Source organism: Danio aesculapii, chromosome 1 (genome assembly GCF_903798145.1).
Source record: "Danio aesculapii chromosome 1, fDanAes4.1, whole genome shotgun sequence".
Classification (NCBI taxonomy): domain Eukaryota; kingdom Metazoa; phylum Chordata; class Actinopteri; order Cypriniformes; family Danionidae; genus Danio; species Danio aesculapii.
The window spans coordinates 53,314,344-53,331,255 of record NC_079435.1 but is presented as its reverse complement, the minus strand read 5'-3'; the positions used below and the strand labels follow the sequence as shown (position 1 = coordinate 53,331,255).

Sequence of the window (16,912 nt, the reverse complement as noted above, 5' to 3'; positions counted from 1 at the left end):
TACATGATTTATCATGCACAATGTATGCTGAGTGGCATTACAGTGCATAATTCCCCAACCTGCATTGGCAACTAAATATGTAGCTTAATGCTCTTCCTTATTTGCCTTTCACCTTATACTGTAGCCGGTTGGCACATGAACATAATCAATTAAGTACGGCAACCAAATAATACAAATTTTAGATATACATTATTTTTGGTTTTGGCTGTAATTGTGCTGCTTCTTAACAGTTGTTCATCAATAATTCTTATTCTTCCTTTAATTAGACATTTAATTATCTCATTAACTTCATCACTGCCTCAAGCTGCCCTCACACTAGAGTTTAAGCTTGCAAAATTCTGTCGCACGGTGCTGCAAAAAGGAGCGCGATTAAACAAGATGATTAGACATTAAAAATAGCAAGTGATTGATCCATATTTAAAATTTCTGTCCAGAGAGGTCATGTTTTGATCATAGATTGGTCTCTCGCAATCACATGATGTGATTTCGCAGGTCAGAGTTCACCAAGCTTGAACTGTCCAATGCAGCGAACTGCGAAACTTGTCGCATGAGCTTGTGTTTCGGGTCTTCTGCATTTACATGCATATGAATGGAAGTCTATGGGAAGAAAAGTGCAGTGTGACCGCGACTTTAGTGTCCAACCCTCTGTAGTGAGGTCCCTAGTGAGGATTTTGCTCTGCGATTTAAGGGGTTAAATGTGTTTAATGAAAAATACACACTATGAAATGTATTTTTTAACAGAAATATTCTGTAAAGTGAATTTACGAATGTCAACTGTAAAAAAAAAAGCATTATACTGTAAAATCATTGTGTGTCACCATAATGCTGTTTAGTAGCATCTGTGTGCAAGTCCAAGATGAACTGGGAATATCTTATGTTATGCTGCATTTTCTTTTATTTAAATGTAACTGTCTAGTTACTAACACCGTGGAAATATGTTTGCTATAATTGCAATCACATGAACACATGTATGCATTTAATGACTTTGTATTTTTTTTATTTTTCTTTGTGACCTGATCTATAATACTGCAGTTCTTAATACCAATATGCTGACATTACTAAGACACTATAAATTGAGGTAACATAAATGTTTGTAAATTAACATTGTATTAGTTTAAGAGTTTACACTTAGCTGATGATTGATAATAAAGCTTGTTTGGCGTGCTGTCCCGGGAGAGAGCCCTGAGCTTATAAGATCCTCGAGCCCTGGGCTCCCTCCTGTTGCAGGGCGAGAGGGGAGTTTGAGCTCAGGTAGATCTCGATGACTCCCTGTCCTGCTTAGTGTAGCTAAGTGTCAGATATGGATGCTGAGAAGGTGTACTCGGAGCTTGGCTAAAATATTTTGGATTATTTGTTCAGGGGGCTTGTTTTTGAACTGTGGGACGAAACCTGAGGACCCGGGGAAAACCCACGCGAGCATGGGAAGAACGAGCAAAACTCCACACAGAAATGTCGCCTGGTTTGGAAAGGAATTAAACCAGGGGCAGTCTTGCTGTGAGGCAACAGCGCTAATCACTGGCCACCGTGTCGCCCATTTGAAAGGAGGGAAAGTAGGGTTGGGTGGGGGGTGGGGGGGGGTACTTCAAGATGAAGATATTTGGATGAGAAAAGTCTGGTTATTTATAGTGAGTTAAGGATCGTCTGATAGGATAATTAGTCATGAGCTAAAGTTGGAACAGCTGTGAACAATCATAAGCACGTGATCCTCTCGAAATTTGTTTAAATAAACTTCACTTAATGAAATACAGCTATTTTACATCAATTTAAACAGTTCCATAAATTTATTACATTTATTTATTTATTTTACAGTATTATTTTTTACAGAAAAAAATCTGTCAACCGCAGGTGGTGGTATTTTCCATAAATTTAACCGATCTTTTTAACAGTTTTTCACTTTTTAATGACTTGTCTTTCTCTATTGCTATACTGTTGGGAAGATTTGGTTCCTATAATGTAATAAATACAAAGTCACCCAGAGGGAGGGAGAGAGAGAGTGATATGTTACTTATTAATGTTTCTGAGTTCATTTGGTGCTTTTGTAACCCAGCCTCTCGTTAATGAATAAATATTCTAAAAGCAGAAAAGTAAAAAATGAAAGCTTTTTAAGTTGGTGTAAAGGTGGTGTTTTAATCAATTCAATCTGAAACTTGCTGATGCACTCAAAAGAGTGATTATACAACAAGTCAATGGCAATAATTAAACACTAAAACACATGTAATGGGACCACATCTTTACTTTTCTACTTTTAGTCATTATGTGAAGTATGCTATGAAAAAAAGAAAGCACCTTCGCAAAAGTTATCCTACATTTCTGGTAGTAATTGTTGGTATTACATTATTAATACAGACAATTAATATTTTATGGCTGGAAAATAACAGTTTATGACGCAGTAAGAGATATAATTAATATATGTATGTACTGTAAATTTTCCACAGATATCACAAATTAATTTCCCTCAAATCCTGTTGTCACATTGAAAAATTATGATATTTAGGATAAAAACTGCAATGGCTGCAAGCTGTTCTTATAGGGTTACAAGATCTGGCTGCATTTATTGTGGATGAAATCTGAACGTGATATAAGCCAAGGCCTTAACATTTCCCTTTACATTGCACTTCTGCTGAACTTTGAATACACTCAGGTTCATGTATGGTCAGAATTTTAGAGCAATTAAGCTCTTTCCATAAATGAATTGTACATCATGAAGATAAGTGTTATCTCTTTAACAGATATAACTTTGGGAAATAAGAGATACTGCAAAATGGTAATGGTAAAGTAAAAAGTACAACGGATAGTTATATGATGTGCTAATGCTTCTTTTTTAATACTGTTTTGCAACAAAACATGAGGTTTGTTTTTATGTGCAATTTAAGGAAAACTTGCTGAATCTCTCAAAACAAACCCAAACATTTTCATTAAAACAACCAATCCGATTATTTTGTTAGAGCAGACTGAAACAGGAGGAGGGAGATTCAGACCACCGCTGGCAGCTTCAGATTAATAGAGCCAAAAGAAATGTATGGATGAATGAATGAAAAATAGTTGTTGTGGTTGTTATTATTTCTCCTATTATCCAGGATCATTTCAGTGACTCTGGATTCCAGAGAGAAATATTGAGATGAAACTTCAGAATCTAACGAAGGAATCTTCACGATGATCAGCATCGAATTAGCCACAAACCTAATCCAATCAGTCGTTACCCTCTGTTGACATTATAATTGCTTACAAGATCTGAGTGAATTTACAGTAAATGGAAACTGAAAGAGACTTAAATATGAAGTGAAACTAAACTCTTTAAATTGCACACGCTGCCCCTCCACTCCATGAAAGTGCATGCTAACAAAATAAAAGATCAAATCAGTTACACAATATTATTAAAAGTGTAAATCTATCCTCAATTATAACAAGTCAGAGCCTTCCCTTTTCTTAAAGGGTACCACTAGGTATCAAGTCTTGTATGCATTACTGTAATGAAAATTATGCCTCTTTGTGAAACACGTAGAAAAATAAATAAATAAAATAAATAAATAAATAAATAAATAAATAACAATTTATGGTATTAACAAACCATTAGCCTAATATACTACTAATTACACTGAGAAAGACTGTGATTTAACAGTAAATGAAACTGTTGATTAACCTCTGCTGTGCACAATGACTGAGGAAACGAACAAGCATAAATCCATACAGCCACAGCCTTACACCAAAGCAACTAAATTAAAACATGGGATTAAACCACTCATAAACAGCATTACCAGCTTCACTGATTAAAGTTTTGACTTCATTCTGTCATATCGACAAAAAATGTAATAATTAACAGAAGTTATTTTAAGATGTTTAATCTGACCGACCATTGTGGTGATCAGAGGCTGCTTTAGTTGAGCTATTGATCCTTTACCCTTTCATCTTAATGCATCTCTGGCTGCGATGAATAGGAAAGCAAAGATGAATTGTACATGGTTAATTATTACAGATAATGTAATACCTGCTATCTTACAGAGCTCAGCATACATAAGTACACCCCTCACAAATCTAGCTTTTAAATTCATATTTTTAATAGAAAGCTATACAATAATTATATTTGTGCATATACATTAGATTAGTCAGTACTGAAGCCAAATCTGGAGCTTATTAACAAAAATCACTTATGATAATGGCCCAAAAACTAGTACACCTAAATTTATATCTTATAGAAAAATATTAAATACAAATTTAAAAAACAGGAAAAATAAAAAAAATAGAAAATTTAGTTGAAATTTGTAGGTTGTCTTTTTTTTTCAATATTTAGCTGAATTTAAATGTATTATCTTTCATTTCTAAATATGTTAATGACTAAAATATTATTTTAATAAATATATCTGTTTAATATAAATCTGTTCTGTTTAAATGTCACAAAAATACATTTCCTATATTCACTGAGAATGGATAAAAAGATTCATTTTCAAAGTGAGGTGTACTCAATTATGCTGAGCACGGTGAGTCTTAAACCCTCAACCAGGGTTGCTATAAAAAAAGAAAAGCTGCTCTATTAATTCATTCACATACTTATTCTTTTTTCATATAAAACTAACGAGAGTATTCAATGAGTTCAAAACTGTGAGTGGTTTTGACGTCATAAGCAGTTTCATCTGACTGATCTTTCTTTTCTTTGGCGTACCATGCTATAAAGTAATGCAAGTAACATGCAATTAATTATAGCAAGTTGAAGAGCCCAAGCTAAGCAGACGCTGACCTCAATCGTGGTGAAAAAATAAAATGATTAAAAGCTTTTGTACAAGTGACAGAAGACTTCAAAGGTTTTAATAAGTCAAGCTGCTGCTGTTTGTGGAGATGTTTAATGATCCTCTGCTGAGATCTTGAGCAATTAAAGTAAAACCTAACTTAAGTTAATTAAGTTTATATAAATCAAGTTTTAAGTTTAAAATATGTTTATTTTAATTAAGTTAAATGAAACTTAAGTTAATTAAACCTAAACTTAAAGGGCACATAGGTAACCCCTTTTCCAGATTTAAGATAAGTCTTTTTAATCAGCAAAAATGTCCAAAATCTTGTGTTTTTCTGACAATGTGGTGTGCTGTGTGTACATTAGTGAGGAAAAAAATGAACTGAATGATTTTAGAAAATGGCTGCAATATAACAGAGTGAACATTTAAGAGGGTCTGAATACATTCAGTACTCACTGTATTTCTACCTCTTATGACCTGTTCTCATGCTCTGCTTATTTCTAGTAAATGGAAAGTGAAAGTAATATTCCATTATGAGCTGACCGTAACTGTTACGTGGTTTAAGCCAAGTTCAGACATGCTGCTACTTTGTTTATTGTTGTGTGTGTGTGTGGGGGGGGAAGGAGGGGGGGGGAGGTGTGTGTGCGTGCGTGCGTGCGTGTGTTGTGCTTAATTTTAATCACTTATTAAAAAAAGTAGTATTGTAGTTTATGTGAAAGATTTTTGTTGTGTGTTTTTGCACAATATAAATAGCAGGACAAGAGAGGCTGTAATCTTGGGATGTTTGTGAATCTCTTCTATCTGAGTAAAAATAGTATAACATCAAACATACAACTTTCAAGTTTTTTAAAGTATTGCATTTAATTTATTTTCGTGACATGACAGAGATCCATTACATCTACATTTCAAGGTCACGTGTTATTTTGCTGTACAGCTCAGGAAATATTTGTTATAACTATTTATTATTATTAATAATAATATGCGTTATTTTCTTAGCCTGATTTCTGTCAGAACATTCAATGCGCAAACTTAAATGAGCATTAGTATAAAATGCACAGTTAAAGCAGTACATACAATCATATTCAGTATTAACATACACAACTTGTTTGCTTCACTATGTAGTTGTCTATTTAACTGACTTTCCTGCTTCTCATTATGGCATCAATACAAATCTCCACAAGAAAAAGAATGATTTGCATGCAAAGTTTAAAAACAGAAACCCTAAATCTAAAAGTCTAGATTTAAATGAATATGCAAGAGGAAGCACTTATGTCTCAATGGTGGGTTTCATTCTGCATTTGTTTTTTTCATTGTCAAAGCATCATTTGCCACTTGCACAATATGAGTAACTGCCCTCAGAATCAGAACATTGATATCCTCTTGTGTATCAATTTCCTCATGGTAGCATTTCACAGGGAAGACGTGGCTCACTGTGATACCCAAACGTTCAGAGCACTGCTCCATCTAAAGAAAAAACGTGAAGTCAGCTGCCATGTATCAGATATATTTAAATCTGTGCATTTTGGTAAGATAATGCAATTGTTCAGAAAGAATTTACATTAAACATAAGTTTTAACTCCTTCAGATGCAAGAGCATTCATGTTACAGTTTGTTAGGGTTTGTAAGTAGTCTAACCACTAAAATTATACACAAGTATTTCTGAAATATTTTATTTGTGTCCGCATAATGAAAAATGTGGTGGTAACTGGATAAATGGCAATAGTTTATTTTTTTGCAATGCTTTTTTTTTTTTTTGATCAAAAACATTTTTTTATTAAATGTTTTTTTTTTTTTTTTTGTTATTTAAAATCTTTTAGTTTCTTATTACAATGTCTCTAGTTTTGGTCATAAACTACATACTGTATGTTTGTTTGAATAATAAAGACACAAAATGAACTCCAGCATACATGGGTTCAAACTTTTCAACTCGCTAGATGTGCAGTAAATGACAGCAGATAAGAGAGAAAATTGTGGTAATGCATAATAGGACTATAGTTTATTTTCTATTACATTAGAAATAATTTTAAATTGGTGTCATAATTTTTTTTTTATTAAACTTCTTTTTTATTTGCAATCTTTTTTTTAATGCTATGCATATTTTCCGTTAACCACATATTTTTGATTGAATAAAGACAAAAATAACTCCGTATGCGAGTAGCAATGAAGTGCACATGCTAGGCACACATGTTTAATGGCACCCAATGAACAATAGAGGGCACTATAGTCTTATATGGGATGTGTTGATGTACTGTGAAGGTGGAATAAAGAAGAGTGTGTTCATATAGAGCTGAACCTGTGTCGATGTTTCACACGAAACATACAGTAACTAAAAATAACCGTCTGATACATGGTGTCAGAAGTGGTGTTGACGACCTGTAAAAATAGTCAAAGAGACACGGACTGAAAAAACACGGATAAAAAAAGACAACTAACCTAAAGGTACAAAGTTGCTAGTAAATATGGAACAGATATTTTCACTGTCACCTCCAGGGGGTTCATGTGACACCAAATTGACACCAAAGGTTTTGCATGCTAAATCTGACACAATTTAAGAATATAAAATAATCTACATGCACCTGTATATAAGCCACAAGCTGCTCCTCTATTCTGATGAGCTCCACACAAAGGTCATGATCAGTGTTTGGCATCTCTTTGACATGAGATTGAGAAACAAGTCAGATAATTGAATTTACACAAATATTGTATGCTCATATGGCCAGTTTATTGCTCGCTTGATGTTTTAATCAATACACATTGATAGAACATTTTCTACTCACTATTTTTGATCTAGCTCCAGACTCTTATCACAAATTAAGAATTTTATTCTAAACATCTTCATTTACAATCCCAAAATTGGTCACACTTTATTTTAATGATCCGTTTGTTGAATTTAAGTTACATTGTCTCTACTTGCCAACTAATTCTCATTAGATTATAAGCTATGTAGACTGTTAGGTTGGGGTTAGGGTTAGTGTAAGTTGACATGTTCTTGCAAAGTTTCTTATAGTCAGTTAAATGTCTTTTGAAGGAGCAGTATCAACAGATATTAACCAGACAGTCTACTAATACTCAAATGGACCATCAAAATAAAGTGTTACCCCAAAGTTTTCTATTTATTTTAGGTTGTCCAGTTGTATACAAGATAATAGTAATGGTACAGAACCTTCTTTCAGCTGCTGAGTCCAGTCAGTCAATATTCTTGGAAAACAACACAAAGAGAACGATTTCCAGCACACTTTGTGGACTATCCTGCCGCAAAACACGGCGAAAAGCCCTACATGACGGTAATAGTTTGATTAAAGTGTTTACATGTCTGTAATGCACTTCAATAATGCGACTAAAATCAGCATATTCACATGTCTTAATTCGATTTCTCTTTAGTTCGATTAGGACCTTAATCTGATTAAATTAATTAAAAATCGCTGTTTACATGGTTAACTCTTAATCAGAGTATTGTCTTAATCACATTAAAATCGAATTATTGGTGTCCATGTAAACGTAGTCACTGTTAATAGCAGACTGTCTTTGTGACGCCCCTCACACAGATATGTTTTGCACACTTCATACTTTGTTCAACACAAGTTTGGTCCAGTTTATTGTTAAAAGTGCTGTTGAAATAAACTTGAACTGATCTGTACAATTACAAAAATTCCTAATTTACTTATTAACAATCTATTCTTTAAAAGTAATTACATGCATGCACGTTTCTAATCACCTACTTCTGAAGCTTTTAACAGTTTTAATAGGCAATAATTACATTTTTATCAGATGCAAGAAATTTATTAATTGCCAACATTTCATGAAAAAAATGAACATCAACAATAGTAATGCAGTTGATTTTTTTATGTCTGATTTACTCTAATATGCTGTAATAATTTAAGTGTTTGATACATATTTTTATTTGCATATATTTAATCTAGGATAGCACAGTTAAGTGCACAGACAACCTTAAGATTATCTTAGAAATACTAAAAACTAACTTTGAGTATACCCACTACAAAGTCAGTGCGTGAAAATAGAGCGCTTTAAGAACAATGTAAGTGTATATATGGAAAATGTATTTTAGTGCACATTTTGGGTAGTAGTAATTAATGTTTTAATTTAGGTGTACTTAAGACGCACACTGGGACAGTTTTAACTATTACACTACTAAAATCAGTGGTATTTAGTATACTTTCACAATTCTACAAAACTACTAAGTAAAAATCTATATTTGATTAGTATATTTATAGTGTATATTCGTTTCGATTTTATTTAGTAAAATTTTTTGTAGTGCACTCAAATACACTTTCCACCTGGGTATTTTCATACAACTAAAGTGCATTAAGTACATAATCAGTTGTCCCAACTTTGCAGACTTGAAGTATATTAGCATATAGCATGCCACAAATTCAATTAGTTATACTGAAGTAGAGATCAATTGTACCTATTATTGTACTTTGCATATACTTTTTTTTTTCACTTGGCTCTTCTTGTCTTGAATTAGCCCAACTGCACAATCTGATCAATGCCTTTAAAATCAGAACATCAACTCATCATCTGTGTCATTTCGTCACTGTAGTTCTTCACTGGGAAGATACGGTTCATGGCACCCCCACACTTCCACTGCAAAACTCCATCTGCACAGGAACAGAATGCAAATGTATAAAATTATGAAAACAATAAATAGCGACTATATATATTTAAACATGCACGATGGTAAATCATCTACCTTCTCTTTGATCTTCTTGCTCGTGTAGATTTTCCCTCAAATCATCTCTGACCAGCGAACACGCTTCATCCACTTTGGTCATGACAACCACTTGAGGAATGCCTGCAAAATGTCAAAAATGATTTCATATTTAATTGCATGTGTTTCTGTAAAAAAATTAACTTAAGTGTTCCTGCTCCTCTAAAATGTGCAGTTTAATTAACTCCAAAATCCAAGTCGTCCTTAATAAAATTCACATTTCACATCAGTTAGCCTGTGTACTCATTTTAACAGCAGAAATACTATACATTAACTACAAAACCATACAGCTACAGTAGTTGGTAATATGAATATTTTGGTCAACAAGCAATTTTAAAAATCTGAAGTTTACCTTCTTCGCTGATTTTATGACGAATGATTCTCAACTTCTCAATAAGTCTGTCATCTGTGAATTGGACAGTACTTGCATCTATGACATAGACCAGACAGAAAGCCTTGTCGGACATAGATGGATTTTTGTAATGTTACATCCTCATGAAAGACAGGGTTCTTTTCTTTAAAACTAGGAGAGAAATGTAGAATTTCAGACACTGAACATATTCAAACGTTTACTTTCAAAACAAAATTATTATTTTTAAGATGATTCACCTTATATCCATCATTTACATAGCCATATATGGTGCTGATAATTGTCTGCTGTATGACACCCAGACAATATTTCAGGTTCTAACCCATGATGTCACAGATTTCAAAAAGGCAAATCTCCATTTGCACTACTGATGCGGTATTGCTTCCAACTGTAAAGACATAGCATATATATATACTGTACTGTCAGCATTTGACATGGATCAGACCTTTCATCAGAGTTGACCTAAGATGATTCAACAACATATTATATATATATATATATATATATATATATATATATATATATATATATATATATATATATATATATATATATATATATATATATATATATATATATATATAATTAATTTTTTATATATATACTTTATGTTCATTTGCCAATCAGAATCCAACATTAAACAGCCTTGTAGTATTAAATAGATAATATCCTGGTTTTAAAACAGTTTAAAACTCATTGTTTTGGATCAATATAACATTAACAATAACATTACAGCAACATCAACAGGAAAATCCAGGAGTGACTTCCTAATACACCCAACAAACATAGGACATGAACGTGTATGATTACACTTTCCCCTCCCATAGTGTACATGACATTCATTTAATTCACAAAAAGAGGGTGTATTATAGGAATTACATAAAACCCACCTTTGTGTGAAACTTCCACCTGTAGTTGCATCAGCTAATGCATCACAAGCAATCTCTCCTTGAAAGGCACTATTTACAGAGTTAATAAAGCTGGATTTTCCAGCTCCAACTTGTCCAGCTACCAGAATCTTGATTTTTGTAACCGCTGGATACTTGGAGAAAATTGGTCTAAGCGTCTTATCACTCTTTTTTCTGTCTGTCAAGAGAGAGAGAGAGAGAGAGAGTGAGAGAGAGAATTTTGAGTTTATTGCCATTTCAGCTTCTATGGCTATGTCATGGCAAAAAAATAAAAATAACACATCAAATTTACCACATTTTATAAATCTGTCAAAAACAAGGCAAATTTCTTTTCACGCTCGATAATAAATACTTTAAAAACCACATTTTCCCATTGGGATGGGCGATATGGACTTAAAGTTATACACAATCACAATTATAATATCTGCCATTAATTGTGGTGATTATTGACAATATTTCAGTATAACAAGAGAGACAAAAAGGTCCATATCTTTAGAGAAAACTAATATTTTCTTATTGTTTATATATGTTATTAAAAATAGGTCTTCAACCCTGCAGGGAGCGCAGAAACTCCATTGAAAATACTGGGGTAAAATAAATTCCCTTGTTTAAAGACAAGACGAGTGGAACAATGGAATCTCTTTCAGTGCTTCTGGTCCGGTCTGAGACCCACTTTATATCGTATTTCAGTCAGGCAGTAAAGATCATTGATTTCAATGAAATCAGCAGTTGTGTAATGCCATGACAGGTCACCGGAAGCGCTTGAGTTGGCTTACTGAAAATGAAGAGTCTGTGTGCATATACCACATTCTTCTTAGCTTTCCAACAAAAATGCTTGCTAACAACACAGTCTAGCCCTATCAGCATCGCCGAGAAAGCTATGCAACAAACCCAAACTCATACACCACAATAACAAACACAAAAAAAATGACCCTTCAGAACTGCTTGTGTGCCATTAGTGGTCTTACAGCTTGCAGGTCTTGTTATTGGAAAGCATGTGCTGTCATGAACAATTAAGAAGCAGGGTCTTCTTATGGATAAGAAATCTCTGGCAGAAAATAATAAGCAAATAACAGGGTTTCATGAACGTTAAGACCTCAAGCAAACACTGTAATGTTATTCTGTTTCATTCATACTGGTTGCAGTTGGGGGGACCTCAGGACCAGAATTGAGAACCATTGCTTCAGAGTGAAAACAAAAATGACCGTAATATTGATGTTACATTTCAAACAGAAGTGCTCAAAATTGGTCACTTCAAAGGGTACCTTTAAAGGATTTTCCGTTCATAATTTTTTGCGCATGGAGTTTTTGTTGTTTTGCAATTTGTTTAACAATGAACAAGAGTAGGAAGAGTAGGATCCTGTAATAAAATGATAAAATAAAAGAAAAAAATAGACAGAGTAGTTAGACATGGCAAATCCATTTTAAAATGTAGGTGCAAATCTGAAAGTTTGAGGCTTTTAAAATATTGTACAGTTTTTTTCTTCATTTTATCATTTTTATTTCCTTTAATGAGGTTGTGACCCATTTCTTTAATCTTAAATGAGGTAAAATGCAGGGAAGTTGTTTTGGTTTCGCAGAATAACAACTGCAGTTTGAGTTTACAAAAAAGTAAGTATAGTATTTTTCCTAGACAAGTATTGTAATATTTATGAACAAAGCTATTAATACAATAAAATAAATTGATTACAATATAAAATAAATGAAAGTATAATACAAACACTGGCTAAATACAAACATGCATGCATATAAATAAATAAATAAGTGCAGCCTGTAAAATGTTCATCGTTACAGGCATGTTTTGTGGGCGTCAAGTAATGCACAAAAGTGTGACAAGGATGTGGATTATTTGTGTTCTTCAAGCCATTTTGGGTGTTTTATATAAGCTTAAAGAATATTTAAATACAATTATAATTGGCCTTTATCACGTGAATAGTACGCTTCTTATTAGAATACTCTAAAATAGTATGATTTATTCTTCATTTAGTGTCATTAAATGTCTAGAAACAAAATGAATAATTTCAAATACTCGACTGCTGTTGTCCAGTGAACTTGGAGTAAAGGTAAAATCTATTTTTGTGAACAGGCTTAAACATGCAAAAAAAAAAAAACTATCATATGCTGTAATGACTTATTATAGGTTATTATCACAATTAGTCAACATTTTTATCATGGGAAATTTTACCATATATTACAAACAATAATATAATCACCCATCCCTATTTCCCATGCAATATGAATAAGAAAAAAATTATATAATGCCAAAATCATTTTCCAAAAATCAGTCATTGTTGAACATGGTGAATAAAAACATTTGACAGTTTTATTCATTCATTCATTCTTTTCGGCTAAATCTCAGCTCCGGCTAAATCTTATTAATCTGGGGTTGCCACAGCGGAATAAACTGCCAACTTATCCAGCATCTGTTTACGCAGCGGATGCCCTTCCAGCTGTAACCCATCACTGGGAAACATCCATACACACTCAATCACACACATATGCTATGGCCAATTTAGCTTATCCAATTCACCTATAGCGCATGTCTTTGGACTGTGGGGAAATCGGATATTAACCTGTGACCATTCCTTAAAGACAAGCATATTTTACAAGACATTTCAAGATTGATTCGGAACCAGACAGTTTGACTCCACAGTTGTACATTTTAAAATAGCGTTTGGTTGCCAACATTATTCAAAATGTTTAAAAGAAAAAACTTATACGGTAAATACAGAGGCTGAGGTAGTTCTTACGCAATAAATCACAGTAAGAACTTAACCCAGTAGTTGTATTTTAAATTTTTTATATCATGTCTTTTTTCGGAATCTTTCCATGGAAGCTTCATCTGGGGGACATTTTACTCTTTGATTTAATTGTAATTAGAAATGTAAATTTTCACTAGGAAAAGTTCTGTTCCAGTTTGCTTTTGTCTGTTTTTCTCTCTCTGTACTTTTGGTCTGCTCATAACGGTTACATTGAATTAGTTGCCTGTGCTCAACTGGCAAAACATTTTGAAGAGAAATATATTTTCTTCATTTTCTAACTTTGGAAAAAAGTTGAGAATACTTTGTATTCCTAAAAAAAACATATATTTTTTAGAATGTTTTTCTCATGTCTTGAAAATAATGTTTTTAAAAATCACGTTAAAACTACCCTGATAACTAACAACTACATGTAGATCTCAACGAGTTAGATATTTTATGTTTTTTTTATTTTTTTATTTAAGCATTACAAAATGATACATAAATCTACATAAAACTGTCTAAAATATGTTACTTATTTAAACTAGCACAAAATTTCTAGGTAACAGGTACGACTGAGTGCAGTTCAAAAGCCTGACTGGCTTTAAAAGGTTTCTGGCATGCTTATGGTGGGCAGTGTGTGTGTTTGGTTTGAGTTACTCTATTAAAGATATCTAAACTTTATTGGTTTTGTGAATCTATCACCGTGTAAATGAACTCACCATGGCTTTCATTCATCCTCTCTATACCAAGTTTGTGCAGAAAATACTGTAAATGTATTTCAACTGAATTAAATTAAACAAAAGTATCTAAGTGTCGTTATTGTAATGAACTTACCCCCAATCAAATTTTCTCATGGTTTTTCCAATTCTAAGAAAATAAAACATCATGAAATTCAGCTATGTAGGCATCATACTATTCAGCTGGACAGCAAATGGAGAGTTATTTCTATCAGTGAGTGTGGTGTGTGCTCACCTTGGTTTGGCCGTGTTTTCTGTGATTGACTGTGATCATCCAGGTATTGTAGTGTTTTTTGCTGAATATCTTTGTGACAATCTTTGTTCAAGAAAAATCCAAATTTTTAATTTAAATAGTTATTTTCATTTGTATTTTAAAATGGGGCATCAAATTATATACTCTGTACTTTTTGTGATTATATTAGAGCTTGTTATGGTTCAATTATATGAAAACACAACAGATAAACAAAATAAAGCAAATTAGAATGCTTCAATAACTGAAAATAATTTTAACATCACATTAATTTGTACCTGAGTTCAGACTGTGCAAATCCGGTTGATATACTGGAATAAAACAAAACATACAAATATTTAAGCAACTGAACAGAAATTGTTTAAGTTACATTTACTTTCTCTGAAAGTTGTTTTAGTTTATCACCTAGGTTAGGACGTTCCCAGGAAGAACTGCTTTGTGAACGTCTCTCACCAAAATCACTCTCCTCATATAGTGGCTCAGTTGTTGACACAGCATATCTTTTGTAATAAAAAATAAGTAAAATTAAAATTACAAAGATATAAACAGTAGAATGAGGATAATCTAAAAGCATAGTCAGAATACATTCAAAAAGTCGGGGCAAGTGGCAAAAACCACATAAACAAAACAAAACTCAGCAGGAAAACAAGAAAAAGGCTTTATGATGTTTCACAGGAAAAACAAGTGTCAGCAAAGTGTGCTTCTTCGCGCATTACCACCACCTATACTGGCGTCTGAGCCTGAGTCCAAATACTACCTACCAAATAACAAAAAAAAAAAAAAAACACTTTCATCTTTTAAATTCTGATAATTATGCCAGTTCTTCTTAGATAATTGAACAAACTTAAATAGTTTTGACCCCCAGGTATAATTTTAATGCTGATTTAAAATATTCCATGCTTCATAATTTCTTTTAATATTTCTCTTTCTATAATGTTTTTGACAGTGACATAAAGCTACGGTCCCACTGGGCTTTGTGTGTGCGAAATTCTGTCGTGCAACGCTGCGAAAAGGGGCGGGGGATTAAGCAAGATGATTAGAAATTTAAAAAGCGAGCGATTGGTCCATGCTTTAATTTCTGTCCAGAGAGGTCCTGTTTTGATCCTTGATTGGTCTCACGCAGTCAAGTGATGCGATTTTGCAGGTCAGAGATCACCAAGCTTGAACTTTGCACCGCAGCGACATGCGAAACTTGACGCATGACCCTGCGTTTCCGGTCTGACGCATTCGCGTGCGTATGAATGGAAGTCTATGGAAGAAAAGTCAAGTGTGACCCCAGCTTAATACGTGTTTGACCGACTACTCCTCTTGTCAATGATCACATAAGCCAGTTGGATGTTTCCCCATTAAATGTAGGGTGTCCTATTCTCAATCATGTTATTATGCCTTCTGTTTTATTATTTCCTTTACCTATCCTCCAATTTCCTACTTTCACCTGAATTCTATAATAATGTCCACCCGTTAATTATATTGCCATTGTTGTATTATGTTATTCTTTACTGTAATTTTTGCTTCTGATTTACCAAATAGGATTTTCAGAATTCTGTCTAGCTTACATGCCTCTAGCTAAAACATCTACAACTTTGTTTCCCTTTAATTCCTATATATGCTGGAATCCACATGAACACAATAATCAAATTTGTTCTCTTAAGTTAAAATAAAATTTCATATACAATCCTGCCTGTTCTTTAATGCTGAACTGGAATCTGAATATATAATTACTTTCTTCATGCCACTTTACTCATTGTAGAACAGAGCAGCAATTATAGCCATCAGCTGTACTGTATAACTTCCAAGGTGATCTGTTGATCTTTTCTTTCTTGAAATACCTAATTTTGGTACAAAAACACCAAAACTGGTCCTTCCTGTATCCATTCCTGTACACTTCAGTGTATTCTTTATATTTTGTCATGATTCTATCTTCTATTATTCCTGACATATTAGCAATATTTCTATAATCCTGGCTACTGTTCAGTAGATCCAAATCAACTAAACCTAAAGGAAAGAACTATGGTGGTGGTGCTGCTGCTATTGGTACTGCTTTGTTAAAACCATTATCATTCAATCCCATCTCTTTAGCTACTTCCATACGATTATTGTATTTAAAAAAAAAACGTTTTAAATTTAACCCACCCATTAAACTGTGGCTGAAAATATTTGACCCAATTGTATATTTCTTTTATCTATATGTGTGTTATGTGTTTTGTTATTGCTTTGGCAACATTGTGATTTGTTTTATAGTCATGCCAATAAAGCTTTTGAATTTAATAGAGAGAGAGAGAGAGAGAGAGAGAGAGAGAGAGAGAGAGAGAGAGAGAGAGAGAGAGAGAGAGAGAGAGAGAGAGAGAGAGAGGAGAGCGAGAGAGAGAGAGAGAGAGAGAGAGAGAGAGAGAGAGAGAGAGAGAGAGAGAGAGAGATCATCCTGCTATCTTACGTTTTTGGGTTAGGCTAAA

At 33.3% G+C, this 16,912-nt stretch overlaps 1 protein-coding gene and 1 long non-coding RNA gene across 2 annotated transcripts; both read right to left on the bottom strand.

Annotated features, from left to right (window-relative positions):
• Positions 1–9,251: 9,251 nt before the first annotated feature.
• On the bottom strand, positions 9,252–10,206 carry LOC130221371 (interferon-induced protein 44-like). The gene is made up of 4 exons (XM_056453818.1): positions 10,063–10,206; positions 9,806–9,975; positions 9,436–9,537; positions 9,252–9,343 (listed from the first exon to the last, which is right to left on the bottom strand). Exons 2-4 carry the CDS (start codon positions 9,918–9,920, stop codon positions 9,252–9,254), a joined length of 309 nt encoding a protein of 102 aa, XP_056309793.1. The 5' UTR covers positions 9,921–9,975; positions 10,063–10,206.
• A 690-nt stretch (positions 10,207–10,896) lies between these two features.
• LOC130232843 (uncharacterized) lies at positions 10,897–14,749 on the bottom strand. The gene is made up of 4 exons (XR_008838135.1): positions 14,738–14,749; positions 14,445–14,525; positions 14,307–14,339; positions 10,897–10,909 (listed from the first exon to the last, which is right to left on the bottom strand). It is a non-coding gene; the product is annotated as an uncharacterized LOC130232843 (long non-coding RNA).
• Positions 14,750–16,912: the final 2,163 nt, after the last annotated feature.

Excerpts from the sequence above, each read along its gene's own strand:
- LOC130221371 (XM_056453818.1), bottom strand. The coding sequence starts at position 9,920 with ATGTCCGACAAGGCTTTCTGTCTGGTCTATGTCATAGATGCAAGTACT. Across the intron at positions 9,538-9,805 it reads TCATAAAATCAGCGAAGAAG|GCATTCCTCAAGTGGTTGTC; the intron begins GTAAACTTCAGA and ends GACATTTTGCAG. Across the intron at positions 9,344-9,435 it reads GCAAGAAGATCAAAGAGAAG|ATGGAGTTTTGCAGTGGAAG; the intron begins GTAGATGATTTA and ends GTTCCTGTGCAG.